Consider the following 16,948-nt stretch of genomic DNA (forward strand, 5'->3'; position numbering starts at 1 on the left):
ACTAGATCGATTTTTGGCCAACCGAGACGAAGAGCCAAGAAAAAGAAGAAGGGATGAAGATGTCGGACGGTATGAGCGATCACCTCGCACATCGGAGAGACACGTCCACGTGATACATGGCAGATTTGCGGGAGGAGGAATCTCCAAATCATCTCGTAAGCGACACCTCAAAGAAGTATACCATGTCGAAAGAAAGAAGGAGGTGCCAGACATCCCAGCAATCACGTTTACCAAAGAAGACGCATCCGGAATCATCTCAGGACACGACGACTCCATGGTCATCACTATCATACTGGCAAACGCCAATCTCCACCGTACATTAATTGACCAAGGAAGCTTCGCCGACATCTTATTCAAAACTGCCTTCGACAAGCTTGGCTTAGAAGAAAAAGAGCTAAGAGCATACCCGAACAGCCTGTTCGGACTTGGGGATACCCTAGTACAACCACTGGGATACGTATCGCTACATACAACCTTCGGAAAGGGGAACCAATCCAGAAACTCAAGATAGACTACATCGTGGTCGACGAAAGCTCAGCCTACAATGCCTTAATAGGTCGGACAACGTTAAACCAACTCGGCGCAATAGTTTCAACTCCACATCTATGTATGAAATTCCCAACTGCAGAAGGGATAGCTACAATAAAAGCAGATCAAAAGATGGCGCGTCATTGTTATAACGAAAGTCTAAACCTCAGAGGCGAAAGAGGAGAGTTCCACACAATCGAACTTGGTGGAGTTCAGAGGCGAGAAGAACTCCGTCCACAGCCCGAAGGTGAAGTGGAGAAAGTTCAGATCGGAGACACCTCGGATAAGACAACTAATATTGGCACGATCCTGAAAGGAGGTGCAAAGGAATCACTCATACAGTTCCTACGAGATAATGTTGATCTCTTCGCATGGAAAGTTGCCGACATGCCAGGCATAGATCCCGAACTGATGAGCCACAAGTTGGCAGTCTATCCGGGATCCCGGCCAGTACAACAAAGACGAAGAAAACTCGGGTCAGAATGGTCTCAGGCTGTAGCAGAACAGGTGCAAGCACTACTAGAGGCAGGGTTCATAAGAGAAGTTAAGTACCCACTATGGCTAGCAAACGTCGTCTTGGTGAGAAAGTTAAATGGGAAGTGGCGAATGTGCACCGACTACACCGACCTCAACAAAACCTGCCCAAAAGACCCTTATCCACTCCCAAGCATCGACGCTCTAGTAGATGCCTCATCGGGATATAAGTATCTCTCGTTTTTGGATGCATACTCGGGGTACAACTAGATCCCAATATATCCACCGGATCAAGAAAAAACCTCATTTTTAACACCCAAAGCAAACTATTGTTACATCGTAATGCCTTTCGGCCTTAAGAACGTGGGAGCTACTTATCAGAGGCTAATGAATAAGGTCTTCTCAGATCACATCGGAAAAATCATGGAGGTCTACGTGGATGACATGTTGATAAAGAAACAAAGTGAAGAAACATTACTGTCCGACTTGGTTCAAGTATTCGACACCATACGGAAGCATGGCATGCGACTTAACCCGGCTAAATGCACCTTCGTCATGGAAGCAGGTAAGTTCTTGGGCTTTATGCTCACACAAAGAGGAATTGAGGCAAATCCAGATAAATGCCAGGCCATACTCAACATGAAGAGTCCAACCTGCGTCAAAGAGGTACAACAACTCAATGGGAGATTGGTGACCTTGTCCAGATTCCTAGCAGGGTCAGCGATAAGACCCCTCCCTTTCTACGCTACTTTAAGGAAAGGAAAGAACTTTGAGTGGACAACGGAATGTGAGAAAGCCTTCCGAGACTTCAAAGAATTCTTGGGACGGCCACCTATCCTATCTCGACCACGAGAAGGAGAACCACTCATATTGTACCTCGCAGTAGGAAGCCGGGAAATAGCCTCAGCACTAATTAGAGAAGACAAGGGTGGGAAACAACTCGTCTACTTCATTAGCAAAGCACTGCAGGGGTCAAAGCTGAACTACCAGTAAATAGAGAAGTTTGCCTACGCTCTCATACTCACATCCCGATGACTTTGCCCGTACTTCCAAGCGCATACCATTAAGGTTCGGACCAACCAGCCCATAAAGGGGATATTGCAGAAAACAGATCTAGCAGGAAGAATCCTACAGTGGGCAATCGAGTTGTCCGAGTTCGACCTCCAATACGAGGCACGAATAGCCATCAAATCACAATACCTAGCCGACTTTATTGCAGAATTCACAAACACCTCGGAGATCCCCATAGAGTGGAATATATACGTGGACGGCTCCTCGAATAAAACCAGAAGTGGTGCAGGTGTGATAATCGAAAGCAACCAAGGAACCCAACTTGAGCTTTCCCTCAAATTCAGATTCCCGGCCTCAAACAACCAGGCAGAATATGAAGCGTTATTAGCTGGTTTGAAGCTGGCTAGAGAAGTTGGAGCTCGGAAACTCAACATCTACAGCGATTCACAAGTCGTTACCTCACAAATAACAGGGAGCTGCCAAGCCAAAGATCCTACAATGAAAAAGTATTTGGATAAAACCAAGGAACAGCTCGGACAACTCGGGGAATATAGGATCTGCCATATACCGCGTGAGCAAAACACCCGAGCTGACGCACTCTCAAAACTAGCCAGCACCAAACCAGGGGGCAACAATAGAAGCCTCTTCCAGGAAATACTGCAGAACCCGTCAATATCGGGAGAAGAAAAAGTCCTAGCCATAACAGGTCGGGTTCAAGGATGGATGACCCCCATAATTAATTACCTCAAAACAGAAGCTTTCCCTACAGATGAAAAAGAGGCAAAGAGGTTAAAAAGGGAGGCACAGTACTACACTATCATAAACAACACCCTGTACAAAAGAGGGATCTCAATACCATTGTTAAAGTGCGTACCGACCTCCAAAACAAAGGAAGTCTTGGAGGAAGTACACAGTAGCATTTACAGCAATCATCTTGGAGCGCAAGCTCTCACTAAAAAGGTACTCCGGGCGGGATTCTATTGGCCAACTCTACGAAATGAAGCTATAGAATTTGTAAAGACATGTCCACCATGGCAGAAGCATGCCAACTTTCACATCGCCCGCCGAAAAAACTCATCAGTGTAACCTCACCATGGCCATTTGCAAAGTGGGGACTCGATCTTCTCGGACCCTTTCCACAGGGATCGGGACAAGTAAAATTCCTCATAGTAGGGGTATACTATTTCACAAAATGGATTAAGGCAGAACCCCTAGCCAACGCCATGCTCAAAGAAGCCGGAAATTCCTATATAGGAACATCGTTCCAAGGTTCGGGGTCCCATACTCCATCACCACAGACAATGGCACCCAATTCACAAATGCAGGCTTCAAAAAATTAGTGGCCGACTTGAATATAAAACACCAGTTCACCTCCGTCGAACATCCCCAAGCCAATGGACAAGCCGAAGCGGCCAACAAAGTCATATTGGCCGGGCTGAAGCGGAGACTGCAAGAAGCAAAGAAGGCTTGGGCCGAGGAACTTCCACAAGTCCTATGGGTGTATCGAACAGCCCCCCATTCTACTACAAACGAATCACCATTTTGATTAGCATACGGAGTGGAGGCAATGATTCCAATAGAAGTCGAGGAAGGGTCTCCCCGAGTAGTCCACTACAATAAACAAACCAACTCTCAACTTCAAAGAGAAGAGCTCGACCTACTTCCGAAAATTCAAGAAAGAGCTCAGATCAGAAAAGAAGCACTAAAGTAGTGAATGGCTTCCAGGTATAATCAAAAGGTAGTGCCAAGAGATTTTGCTGAGAATGATCTCATCTTAATCCGAAATGATATTGGAACAACTCGACCCAGAGAAGAAAAGCTGGCAGCCAACTGGAAAGGACCCTACCGAGTCACAGAAGTACTTGGGAAGGGCTACTACAGACAGTCCGAACTCGAGGGACGAGAACTCCCCAGATCATGGCACGCCTGTAACCTAAGAAGGTACTATAGCTAGGACAGGTAAAAGATCTCATCACAAGATGCACTCTTTTTCCTGAAAATGTTTTTTAATAAGGCGTCAAGATTGAGATTTAATCTGACTTAAGGGTAGGAAAACTCCCGCATGTATATATTTGCACTTTCTTTGTATAAAATATATTTCAGATATTCTACAAATTTCCAAGATGCATTAATCTGAAGCATTCATCATCCGATTATAAAGTAACAGATCGACAGAAAGTGAAGAACAGATTCACTGTACGATCTTGATAGGAATGATCGACCGACAAAGGTGAAAACGCGATTCACCTAAAGGACGATCAAATCGGGACAAAAACCACCATCTACAAATCGGCAAAGATGAACACAGAATAATGCAAGAAGTTATCGAAAGTGATCCCAAAAAGAACTTGACGAGGTCTTATGGATTGCTATATAATAACTTAAAAAGACTGGCCGACACTAAAAAGTTGGACCAAGTCAACCCAAGTTATCAGCAAATCCTTGGAAAGAGGTCTGGCCAACCCTATTAAAGAGGAATTGATATAACTTAGAAGAGATCGACCTAACGAAGTCGATCTCCTACAAGACAAGATATAAAAGTAATCCCTGAAAGAGACCTGACAAAGGTCCAAGAAAGAGGATTACAAAAATAACTTAGAAGAGATCGACCTAACAAAGTCGGTCTCCTACAAGACAAGTTATAAAAGTAATCCCTGAAAGAGACCTGACAAAGGTCCAAGAAAGAGGATTATAAAAATAACTTAGAAGAGATCGACCTAACGTAGTCGGTCTCCTACAAGACAAGTTATAAAAGTAATCCCTGAAAGAGACCTGACAAAGGTCCAAGAAAGATGATTACAAAAATAACTTAGAAAAGATCGACCTAACGAAGTCGATCTCCTACAAGACAAGTTATAAAAGTAATCCCTGAAAGAGACCTGACAAAGGTCCAAGAAAGAGAATTACAAAAATAACTTAGAAGAGATCGACCTAATGAAGTCGGTCTCCTACAAGATAAGTTATAAAAGTAATCCCTGAAAGAGACCTGACAAAGGTCCAAGAAAGAGGATTACAAAAATAACTTAGAAGGGGACTAACATAAAGAAATCGGTTATGGGACGCTAAAAATACAAGCAAAAGCGAGAAAACCGAGAAACAAGTTGGACCCATATAGTCACGGCCTCAAAGGATCCAAGTTACAAACAATAAGTGCAAAAGCAATCCAAAGAGGTCAAGCAGCAAGATTCCAACACTCTCAGAAACCAGAAGAGATACCATGTTAAAGCGCAATAGAAGCATAGTATAATAAATCTTCAAGAGGCTACCAAAATCTACCTCAGAAAGCTACTTTTGTTTTTCAAAGTAAAAGTTGCCAGGCAGGCAACTAAAAAGCGTCAGCAGTTAAACAAAACAATAAAGTTCAAAAGCCCACAAACCGGGCTATTTACACAAATACTTAAAAAAAAGATCAGCAAAGATCGAGAGCCTTCCCGGTAGCATCAGTATGGGGAGAAGGAGGGCGAGTCTGAATAGGCACAACATCTACAGTTCCATCATCCCGGTTCAGAATCTGACAATCTGGATCAGACATAACTAGAGGAACCGAGGAGGTCGACACCTTGATAGAAGGCACTGGTGGAGGTTCAACATCATCATCGGGATCATCTGGGACAATCTTGCCATCCTTTACTACGTTATCAAGACTAACGAGAGTCAAATCGGCATCAGGAGCAATAATCCGGAACTGCTCCATCAGGTTCTCAGAGGCGGCAGTCACGCTACCCACAAGGTGACCCTAAAGCTCGGCATAATTAACCCGAGTAGTTTTCAAATCTTCCCGGAGATGCATCAACTCCCTATAAGCTGAGACATAGCTATCCTTGTGCTTCAGTGCCATGTCCTCAGCCAACTTTAAAGAAGCAGCCAAGGCAATAGAGCTTGCCTTTTCACCCTTCAGTTCCTTCTCTACCTTCGCCAACTTCACCTCCAACTCATCCTTCAGACCCTTGATCTGATCAAATTCTGATTTGGCCTCCTCCATAAAGGATTTTGTGGCATGAATCGGGATCCCCTGAACTATTCGGAAAATAGCCGCACCCAGATGTGCCATTTTCACACTACTTTTGGTGATAAAATCCAGATGCTGAAGAAGAGACACATCGTCCATGGAGAGCCCACCATAGGGGGCAATTTTCTGGTCAACAAACTCGACAACATCAAAATCCAGGGCATCCAGGTTAAAGGGCTCGGATGTTTTTTGCTTTTTTAAGGGAGGAGCACCAGAAGCAACGGCAGAAGTCTGTGGATGATCGACCTGACGAAACCGAGGAGTAGGAATTGCTTTCCTCGGCCCGGGAGAATTCGGCACAGGAGGCTTCACTGGGACCTGAGAAGATCCTTGTCCGGCCACCTTGGCCGAGATGTTCAGAGCAGCAGTTGCCTTCTTTGCCTTTTTAAAGGCCTTCATGGAGTTGTTGTTCTTTGATATCTCTGCAAATACAGAATCAGTCACAGTAAAGAAGTTACAATCACAATAAGAGGAAGAAAAAACAAGTACCCAAAACAGTCCGAACCAAGAACGGGTCATTCAAAAACCTTTTTGTATCAAGTTGGGGTGGTTCCCCCCATAGATCCTCAAGAACAACAACAAAGGCATCCTCAACATCATCAAGCATCTCCCAGGTATAGCGAGACACTCTCACATCCCTCTGCCACTCTAGAGGGAAAGAAGGCTCATCATTTTCATCAAGAAAAAAGGGGCGGGCCCCCTCGACAGCACGAACCCTAAAGAAGTAATTCTTGAAGTCCTTAAAGGACTCATCATACATAGCAAAAACCTTATGGCCCTGGGCGGACCTGAAAGAAACCCAGGAAGCTTTCTTTTTTGAAGAACCGCCAGGCTTGGCAGAAACAAACAAATAAAGGAAAAGAGTCTGAGAGGGTGTTACATCTAATTCTCGGCAGAGAAGCTGAAAATTTTTAATAAAATCCCAGGAATTTGGGTGAAGCTGGGATGGGGCAATATTACACGACCACAACAGGTCGGTCTCGAAAGCCGTAAAAGGAAAAGTAACGTTCAACTGACTGACGAAGTATTCACAGGCATAGAAGAAGGGACGCTCCCTCTCGATGGAAGTCGGAAAATAAACTCTCTCATCAGAATCAGGAGCAACAAGCTCATAATCCTCCTCACGAGCACTATTACCACAAATCCTATGGCGCTTCCTCGGCTCTATCCAAAATTCAGCATCCACAACAGAAACACACAACAAAACAAGGGAGTCCAGCCAATCGGACATCCCCTCAGGAACTCTGGAAGACATCTCTACAATGTTATTTCAAGAAGACATGAGGCCAACTAATCCTACAAGTAAGAAAAGAAGATGGGGTTACTAAAAACATCTCGGACAAAGGAGAAAACAAATCAATACGATACAGGTGAACACACAGAAAAGGAAAACCCCAAGACTCAAACCAAAGTCCTGGGGCATCCTTTGGAGGCAATAATAAAGCAAGGTTTCTAAGAAAAATCTACTTCTCGCATCCCAGCACCTCTCAAAACAAGAAAAGAAGGCTTCAAACAACAAGCATTTTAACATCAAAGCAAAACACAAAAAGTCATCAAAAACATCGCCTTACAGTCTAAACCAGCAAAAACCATCCTTAAAACATCAAACACGCCAAGCAGAGACCATTAAAGATGCAACCTTTTTCAGAATCAGACAAAAGCAACCTTCAAATAAAACGAGGAACAGATACGGACAGCGGTATCAGAATAAAAACAACAAAGAACATGCAAAGCCCTAAAAGCATCAAGCAAAAGCAAAAAGGATCATGCAGAAGATGGAGAAACTCTCAGAACACACATTTCAACAAATCTAGGGCACAATGGAAACAAAAAGATCCAAACTTTCTCTAAAAGGAGGATCAAAATCAAAACCTCATCACAAAAACAAAAACAAAGAGAAAGCACGAAATGGGACTAACCTGGAGACGAAAGAAGCTTCGAGAAAGAAAAATGGAGGCGCAGAAATGAAAGCTGCCTAGAAAATTGCCAAACGAAAGCCGCAACACAAGAAAGCAGAAGCGCAAAACAGAGAGCGAAGAGAGTGGAGAAAAGAAGTTACGAAAAGGGCAAAGGAGAGAAACCGTTTCTGGGTTTTCAAAATCAAAATAAAGAGCCTAAGGGAAACGAGGCAATTAATGTTAAAATTAATGAAGGCATTAAACCCTCGCACGTTCCCAAAACGCCGATACAAAAGCACGTGCTTTTAAAGGAAAAACGTTCTACATTCAAAAGCTTCTACAGAGGAATCGATAAAATGCTTGAGTTCGGCTTCACTAGAGAAGGACCGAAGTCCGTGACTCGACCTCAACAAAAAGACCGAGCTCAAGCAGGGGCACTGTTCATACCCTGGGTCGAGCTGTCCGACCCAGGATGTTCTACAGACAAAGCGACCGACTTCTTTAGGTCAAGCGGACCGACTTCTTCGCAAAGAACTCGGTCCAAATCGACAGGAAAGCCCAAAGAAGGGCCCAACTCAAGGAATACGATCCCGATCCAAGGGCAGCCCAAGCCTATAGAGATAAGGGCGGTTCCATGGAAGATAAGCTAACCTCGACAAAAGATAAGATAAGATAAGATAACTAACTTATCTTATCTAAAGAAGGTCACATCTCACCATTATAAATACACTGGAGCACCCAGGTATAAGTCATACTCTGATTTTACTCAATACCTGTTTAATACCCTTGCTAACTTAAGCATTGGAGTCCTTTGCAGGTACCCCCCACCCTTCGGTGACAAGAGATTAGTAGCATTCTCAGTTCCACAAAGTCGGACACACTAGCTCCGGCTGCTACACACCTGCCGGACACGTCGGCTCCGACTAGCACAGAAGATCTCATCCGAGATCGACCTACAGTTTCAGGTAAACCCTCGGAACAGTAATGATTATAAGAAAGGATGGACAAGAATAGAATAATTCAAGAGCAGTAAAAAAACAAGAAAAACAAACACAAGGTAATTTAAAAAAAGGATGAGAAACAGGAACATAATCGATACCCATCAGCAAAAACTTCAAGGGTCAGAACTTTCAATATCTTTCCATTACACTCAACATCCCTTCTCTTTTTCAATCCACAAAGGACCCCAACGAAATCTGTTTAGTAACATTATAGAAGACAATATTAAACCCTCAGATAGAATACCATGAGACATTTATTTGAATTTTTATTAATTTCAGTTTAAAACACCTCTATAATGGTTCATATTCCAAAAAGTGAAACTTACCTATTAAGTACTCATAATCAACGCACTTCTGAAGAATCTGGTCCATAGAAGTTACACTTAAACCAGGGTTAGGTATGACTGTACTTGCAGCAGCAACAACAGAGGTACTACACTTGAAAAGGGTGCGAAATCGATGTCTTGTAACCTTGACCAATCCACGATTGGGTATCACTTTGAAATCGAAAATAATGAACACTTCTCCTTCTTTTAACTGATCAATAAAATGTGCAATCAGATCATCCTCAACAGTTGCTTGGATTTTATGGTGCTGAAAAAAAATATAAAAAAAACTCCAGCCTTTATAAATATTATACCATCAGACATTAGATGCTAAAAATTATCACACATAGAATTTTAAAAAATAGAATTTAGTTAACTAAAACATGAGTTTTTGATAGAACATACGCGCGCGCACACACACAAAGACATACACACACATATTCACCTGCTTATCCATCAAGACCATATGTAAAAGTTTCTGCATATTTTCATTAACAATCGTAGCATCTTCCCAAATGGTCAAGATCTTAGCCTCAATACTCCATGCTTCCTTCCATGGAGAGATTTTTCCAAGAGCATCAATAGCAACACTCATCTTATCTTATAAATAGTAGAGATGAAAGAATGTAGATGAAAAAAACAGAAAGCAAAATGTTGGCAAGAGAAAACTGTGTTGGATCTAAGTCTTATCTCAATGGAAGGGAATGCAAGAGAAGAGAACCAAGTAAGGAACAAGTGACACCTTCTGAGAGATTAGCACAATACTCCATCACCTTATCACTACTTATAGTAGAGAAATGAGCAACCCTATAATGCAAAGCTTGTAGAATACATTTCTGTTGAAGTCCTTGCATAGATTGATTGATTGATTGATTGATATATGACTTTCAATGTGTCCATACTTAATTAAATTACATATACTCATACCTCTATATATAGCTATGTCATATCAACCTATCTATGAATCTATATACATCTATTTATCTATCTACTATCTATAAACTAACCATACATATTGATTCATGATATCTTTGACTATATAATTATACTGTTCCCCACCAATATGAGTGGTGAGATAGAACACATGCTCAAGATTCACTCAAATAAAAATAAAATAAAAGCTACAAACTTTTATCAACCATGGCCAACAGTTCAGTTGAAACTCCAAGAGAACTGAAAAAGAAAGAAAAAACTACACCCAAAAAAAAGATAAATTTCAAACCAACCCAAACTAATTCAAAATCAAAAAGTCACTTGTTTTGTGGTCGATAATTTTTTTTAACCTGAAACAGAATTGAACTTAAAAAACAATATCCCTTTTTCAAGTTGTTATCTTTTAAATATTGTAGAGCTCCCAATAACAAAAGGGTTTGGAGAAATTTCAATTGAATAAATGTTGACATCATAGTTTGATTCTTATCACCATAGATTTTAAGGACACCATTTTCCTGAGATCAAACACGAAAAAAACCCTACAAATGAAAAGAAGTATACTGTCCCAACAGCCCCTACATAAACGGTATACTCCCTTGCATGCTTCCCACTTGAATCCTTTCTCTCGTTCACTACCTGAACACACTCACAAAGAAAACAAATGACCCAAAACAAATGGTAAGAAAAATAAAAAAAAAACGATCACAAATGAACATAGTTTCTACACAAATAGCTCAGAATAAAAATTATTTAACTTAACTTTATTTCAAATTTCCAGACCCCGTCTCCATTTTCAGTGGAACTCGGTTGCAATTTCAGATCCAAAACCACCTCCATTCTCAATTGATCTCTTATACATCTTCATCTACCAAGAGATTACAGTATAAAAATTAGGAAATTAGAATTCTATTTTAAACAAAAGGAAACAAATCACATAGAGCACGATAATCATAGGAATACCATTCCCACGGAAACTTTGGGACCGGAAATCTCGACCGAAGTGGGTAACCTTGATGCACAGTTTTCCGACGGAGAGAAAACTCGGATAATCCAATAAACGATCCAGAAACACGAACTGCATGGGGATAAAGAAAACGGGTTGAGGATACTGAGCGACCAATCGGGGTCAGAACAACTACAGAGAAGGAAAATGCAGGAACGCGAGAGTGGCAACAGCTAGCAAAACAAGAAAAGAGAAAGATAAGGCTGACGTATCGGTAAGGAAGGAGAAAATTATGAGGAAGATGACTATTGATGTTCCAACTCATTGAGAACCGAACAAAGAAATGAAACCAAAATAAACCAATACTAAACATTAGAAGATTATTATAATGCTGTTTTATTAATCTAATACTATTGTAATTAAAGCAAATAAAAAGAGCTACAATGAAAGCTCATTCTTAAACACTCCTTGTTAAGTATGGAGTGCTGTCCATTTTGTTAATTGGTTAAATCTGAACTATTTATTTATTATATCTTATTTGAATGGTATAGATTTAAAAAGCTAACCTATTAATTAGATGGACCTTTTTTTATATTTTAAATTCTTTTATAAGTTCCAGATATTAGCTTGAACTCCAAAACAAAAATAAAATAATATAAAAATATTAAAATTAACATATCTATACAACAAAAGAAATTACTGGTCTTTAAAAATAAAATAAATAATATACGAAAGAAAAGTTGAAAATATACGTACTAAATTATGAAAAAAAGAGATATTAGAATCTTAATAAAAAATTAATATTAAATATATATTAGGTATATAATATAAAAATTTAAATAAATTTTATTTTTTCTAAAATAAAATTATAATGTTAAATGTAAATACAATAATAGAAGTTTTTATGTTATATAATAGAATATTTAAAATATATATTATTTTGTGTTATAGCTTTAGTGATTGATGAGACGGCTGATGTAAAAACACCTTACCATCACGACCACGCCACTGACACCGCTACCCTATGATAACGATATGACGTTCACCTCACTAAGCAAACTAATTAAAATTGTATATATATGTATATTAATTAGATTTATATAATATTATAAAAGAATATTTAAAATTTATTATTTTGTTTTAAAGATATATTATGAGTTTTTTATTAAAATAAGATTTTTTTCGTTCAAAAACCATGGAAAAAAATTACACCACAATTCAATAAACATTATATAAGATCTTTTAGGTGAACATGAAAAGAATACACCAATAAGTTTAAAGTTTAATTATTTTTTAATAAATTGACAAAAAAAAATACAAAAAATTCTTTAAATATAAATGTATTTTAATTTTTCATGTTATTACGTACACGTTAAAGATAATTTAAAATAAAATTTAATAGACTTGTTGTAACTACAATATATTTTGTCTTTTGACTATGTTGTCAACAAAAAAATTCATTCATGAACACCAGAGTTCTTCTACAAAATCAATTTTGTATTTAGAGTTAACCGGATTCCATATTTATATTTCAATTTGAAATATTATAAATTTTTAAATGAAGACAAGATATATATTTTTTAATAACAATTAAATTTAACTTTAGCTTAAATACATTTAAAATTGTAAATGTAAAACATTTTATTAACCAACATCTATATCTTTTTGGCCGATTATAATTCTTTCTTCTTTTTATAACCACGGTAATAATTAATTAATTATTGAGCCAGTTCATTTGAAATTGATCAAATAAACGAAGATTTTCTTTTCTTGTAATTAAAAAGAACTTTCATTAAATACATAAATATCACAATTATATCCATATTAGAATTCAACAAACACTAAGTATCACAAATCAAACAACAACTTAACGTAGTATGTGAACACATTAAATTAAAAAGCATGCAGATCCTCCACAGCCTCATGATCGCTTCTACATTGCCTGAAATCATCTTTAACTTCAGGCATAGAATCAACTAGAACATGAATCTGAAGAAAATTTAAATCCTCTTAGTTATTGATATTTTTAAACACTAATAATTGAACAAATTATAAAAAATATACAACAAACCTTATGGTCATTCATCTCAGCAGCAGCTTCAAAAACATTAATAACAGAGGCATCATCCCAGATTTGTTGAACAATATACACAGATCGATTCATCTCATAACCCACAGGCCTAGCATTAACCATGAATACAACTTTTTTGTGCAAAAGACTTGAAATGAGTTTCAATGGAACAACTTTGCAATAAGATCCCTAAAAACCCAAAAAAAAAACAAAACAAAATACTCAACAAATACGTCAATAATAATTTATGTTTTCTCTAGCAATTTCAAAAGCAACATAGTTACTATATCTATATCTCTATACTAATTAAAACAACAATTCGATGACAACCTGGCTCAACTCTGGGTGATTATCCAAAAAGCTCGAGCATCTTGTCTTTATTATTTGGACGACTTCACGATCTTTAAGAACAAATATATTGTTCCCATTTGAATGAGACACTACAACCTTCAAGAAGAACCTTCCAAATCATGAGAAAACAACAAAAATTTGAGTTAACATTGAAATAATAAATAGTTACGAAAACAGAATAAAATGAAAGAACAAAACACCTTCGGACAGCATCAATGCATTGAAGCTGACATAGATCACATGATAAAATATTTTTATTAGTTGACACAAGCGAACCACATAAACAAGTTGAGAACCACCACTTATGATTCTTCAAGACAGATGATATAGTTCCCAGAACAAAAACGAAACCACCCTACAGCAAAGAAGAAAGGATTACAGCATTTAAAATTTCAAATAATTTACAAAATTAATATTTACTAACTTTTAGAGCTATGATATAACAAGACTAACAAAAACAAATGATCTAAGAGATTTTATTGCAAATGAGGAAAAAAATACATTCTCAACATCAGAATAACAGAGGTTCGGTGAAATAAGTTCAGTGATAATATCTTCAATAGTTTTTGATTGAATAGCATTATCACACACTACTTGAGTCTTGTGATCTTCGCCAGTTGTATACTGCAAGTAGCTATCATAGATTGGTGGAAAAATGGGACCATGAAGCATTGCCTGGGATAAGTTGGTTAGAATAAGTATGGAATCCATTGATTCAGAAAAAACAATTGCATGAACATGTTGTAACACAAGGTGAGGAATCATACATTGATATAATCATCGGCTGCAACTGGTTCCGGATTATGACTAAAGACATTTACAATTTTAAAGCAATTGGAGTATTCTGGATCAATTGCAGAATCAATTTCAACCTTGAAAACTTTATCCTCTCCAACAGCATGATCAAACATTTGTGGAGAATATGACCGACAAACCTTAGGAGTTTAATATAAAAGAATCAATAAACTTGAACACAAAATATAAATAATAAAGATTAAATGAGGTTCAGTATGAAAGAGTTCATACTGCAAGCACATTAGGATCAATAGGAAATTCTTCTTCTATCTTGAGAAATACTTCAGAACAGGTTCTTCCAAATAGTTTTGTTGCTGCATTATTAAGCAAAACAAACAAAACAGTACATCGAGTAGCCTGAATCTTTACCCGAATCCCATATCTAACACAATTAACAACCAAGAATCATACTAAAACCAGGAAATCTGCTTAACAACACATAGAGTGGCACATAACAAAGAAGTAACGAAAAATCCATAAGATTATTAATTAATCTATTCCAAAATAAAGTTACATATGAAGCTCACTTGACCATAACATGCTCAACACATGAACCACAAGCATCACAAAGGTAGAGATCCTCATGCTCAACAACGGCATAACCACACACACGTGTGTAGTACCACTAATCTGGTTCATCCATAACTTCCTTAATTGTCCCAATAACAAAGTAATGAGAATCCTGTAAAATTTTAAAAATAATGATATACTATACAATAATATTAACAAACAAGATTACAAAACCCAACACACATGTTTAAGGAATTCAAGTTTAAGCATTAAACGAAGAGTTTGCCAATCTAAAATAGTACCCCATTATCTGAATGAAGATCTTGAATATTACTGATCTCTTTGGGATTGAAATAATGACCATCAACTTTAGAAACTAAGTATCCAAGGTCATTGGTCACAAGTCTTGAGAATCCATAACTGGTTACACTAAATCTACACATAAGATACAATAACTAATCTTAATAACACAAAACATATACATGAACACCAACAAAATAAGCATGGCAGCTTCTAGGTTTTCAATATTTTTAACACAACTAACCTGCTTAGGAATTCAACAGACTCAGGAATGTCAGGATTAATGAATAACCTAGAGACATTTATCACATTCTGTAGGATTACCCCACCTGCATGCAAGAATCCTATTCTATTAGCCTCAAACCATATTTATATTAGAAGATCAAAAAATAGAAAGCTAAATGTTAGAGTAAAAATTTGCTGAATATGAGTGAAACTAACCTTCAATTGCTTTGATTTTAAAAGACTCGAGGACAACCAGGGGAGATCTTGCATATTTTTGTAACTTATCATATTCTAACAGATCACAAGCATCTCCAAACACATTGCATTGTACCCTTTTTCTAAACAGATACGTTTCAAAAGATCAAAAGGATCAAACTATATATTTATTCTTATAAACATAAAGACTGGAAGAAAAAAAATTAGAATTAATAAAAGATAACCACTGATATAGGAGACAGTGAGAGAGATATTACCCATCAGCAAAGACTTCTAGGACCACTGCTTTGACCAGCTTCCCATCTGATGCCACATTTCTTTCTTTTCGAACACCAGTAATAATCCCAACAAAGTCTAATAATTATATTAAAACATATACAAATTTGAATCAGGAACCACATATTTTAAAACATAATACTATGATAGTAAAAGGGAAGAGCAAGAAACTTGTACGAACCAATGAGGAAATTATGCTCCTTTGTGATTTGATCAATTTCATCTATTGATGCTAAACACAGACCCGAATGAGGTATCCTTGGAGATACCATAGAAACAACAGAGGTGTTGTATTGGAACAAAAGTCTGAACCGATGTTTTGTCACTCTGTTCAAACCGGTGTTCGGTACAACTGTAAAATGGGTCATCAAGTACACATCCCCTTCATTTAGAGACAAGGCAAATTTTGATATAAGCTGATCTCTAATGGTGGCCTAGATTTTGTGTAACTGCAGTTGAAAAAAATGCTTCATATTTTGAATTTATTAACTTATTTAGGTATCTAAACAGCATAACAACACTTGATTAAAAAAATAAAACAACAAAAACATATCAGTTTCCAATCTTCCCTTCTGCATATTAAAAAAAAAAAGAAAACTTGCAACAACCTAAGGAAATGCTAACATAAAATAAAACTCACCTTCTCATCGATTAAGACCATATGCAACAGATTTTGAGAAGGATCCAAAGCAGGATTCTTGTGGTACCACAACTTCACAACTTTAACATGCACTTTCCATGATTCTCTCCATGGAGTAATTTTGTCCACCAGATCAACAGGGTTATTCATTCCCAAAATATGAAAGATAATAATACCAAAATTAGAAAATATACACAGAAGAACTCAGAACTAAGTTGAGAAGATAAACACATGAGTTGGAGTTATAAACTCATAAATTTAAGAAAAACTAAAGCTTACAATGTAAGCTTCACATATAGGACAGAGATAGACTAATAGGCATATATAGATTGATATGGCTACATACATCATTTAGGAAGATATCACAAGTTACCAAATACTCATGGGAAAAAAGCAAAAACAATATGGGAAGAGACCTGTTGCAAATTACCAAATACCTAC

The 16,948-nt window shown here is 37.7% G+C and overlaps 1 protein-coding gene across 1 annotated transcript; it reads right to left on the reverse strand.

The window, feature by feature from the left end:
• Nucleotides 1–14,965: 14,965 nt before the first annotated feature.
• Nucleotides 14,966–16,657, reverse strand: LOC140175652 (uncharacterized). Its single transcript, XM_072204180.1, has 7 exons — nt 16,508–16,657; nt 16,049–16,301; nt 15,849–15,945; nt 15,592–15,713; nt 15,395–15,479; nt 15,153–15,285; nt 14,966–15,022 (listed from the first exon to the last, which is right to left on the reverse strand). The coding sequence occupies exons 1-7, from the start codon at nt 16,655–16,657 to the stop codon at nt 14,966–14,968; spliced, it is 897 nt and encodes a 298-aa protein (XP_072060281.1).
• Nucleotides 16,658–16,948: the final 291 nt, after the last annotated feature.

This window comes from Arachis hypogaea, chromosome 10 (genome assembly GCF_003086295.3).
Source record: "Arachis hypogaea cultivar Tifrunner chromosome 10, arahy.Tifrunner.gnm2.J5K5, whole genome shotgun sequence".
NCBI lineage: Eukaryota > Viridiplantae > Streptophyta > Magnoliopsida > Fabales > Fabaceae > Arachis > Arachis hypogaea.

Excerpts from the sequence above, each read along its gene's own strand:
- LOC140175652 (XM_072204180.1), bottom strand. The coding sequence starts at position 16,657 with ATGAATAACCCTGTTGATCTGGTGGACAAAATTACTCCATGGAGAGAA. Across the intron at positions 15,946-16,048 it reads GGAGCATAATTTCCTCATTG|ACTTTGTTGGGATTATTACT; the intron begins GTTCGTACAAGT and ends TATAATTATTAG. Across the intron at positions 15,286-15,394 it reads TCTGTTGAATTCCTAAGCAG|ATTTAGTGTAACCAGTTATG; the intron begins GTTAGTTGTGTT and ends TCTTATGTGTAG.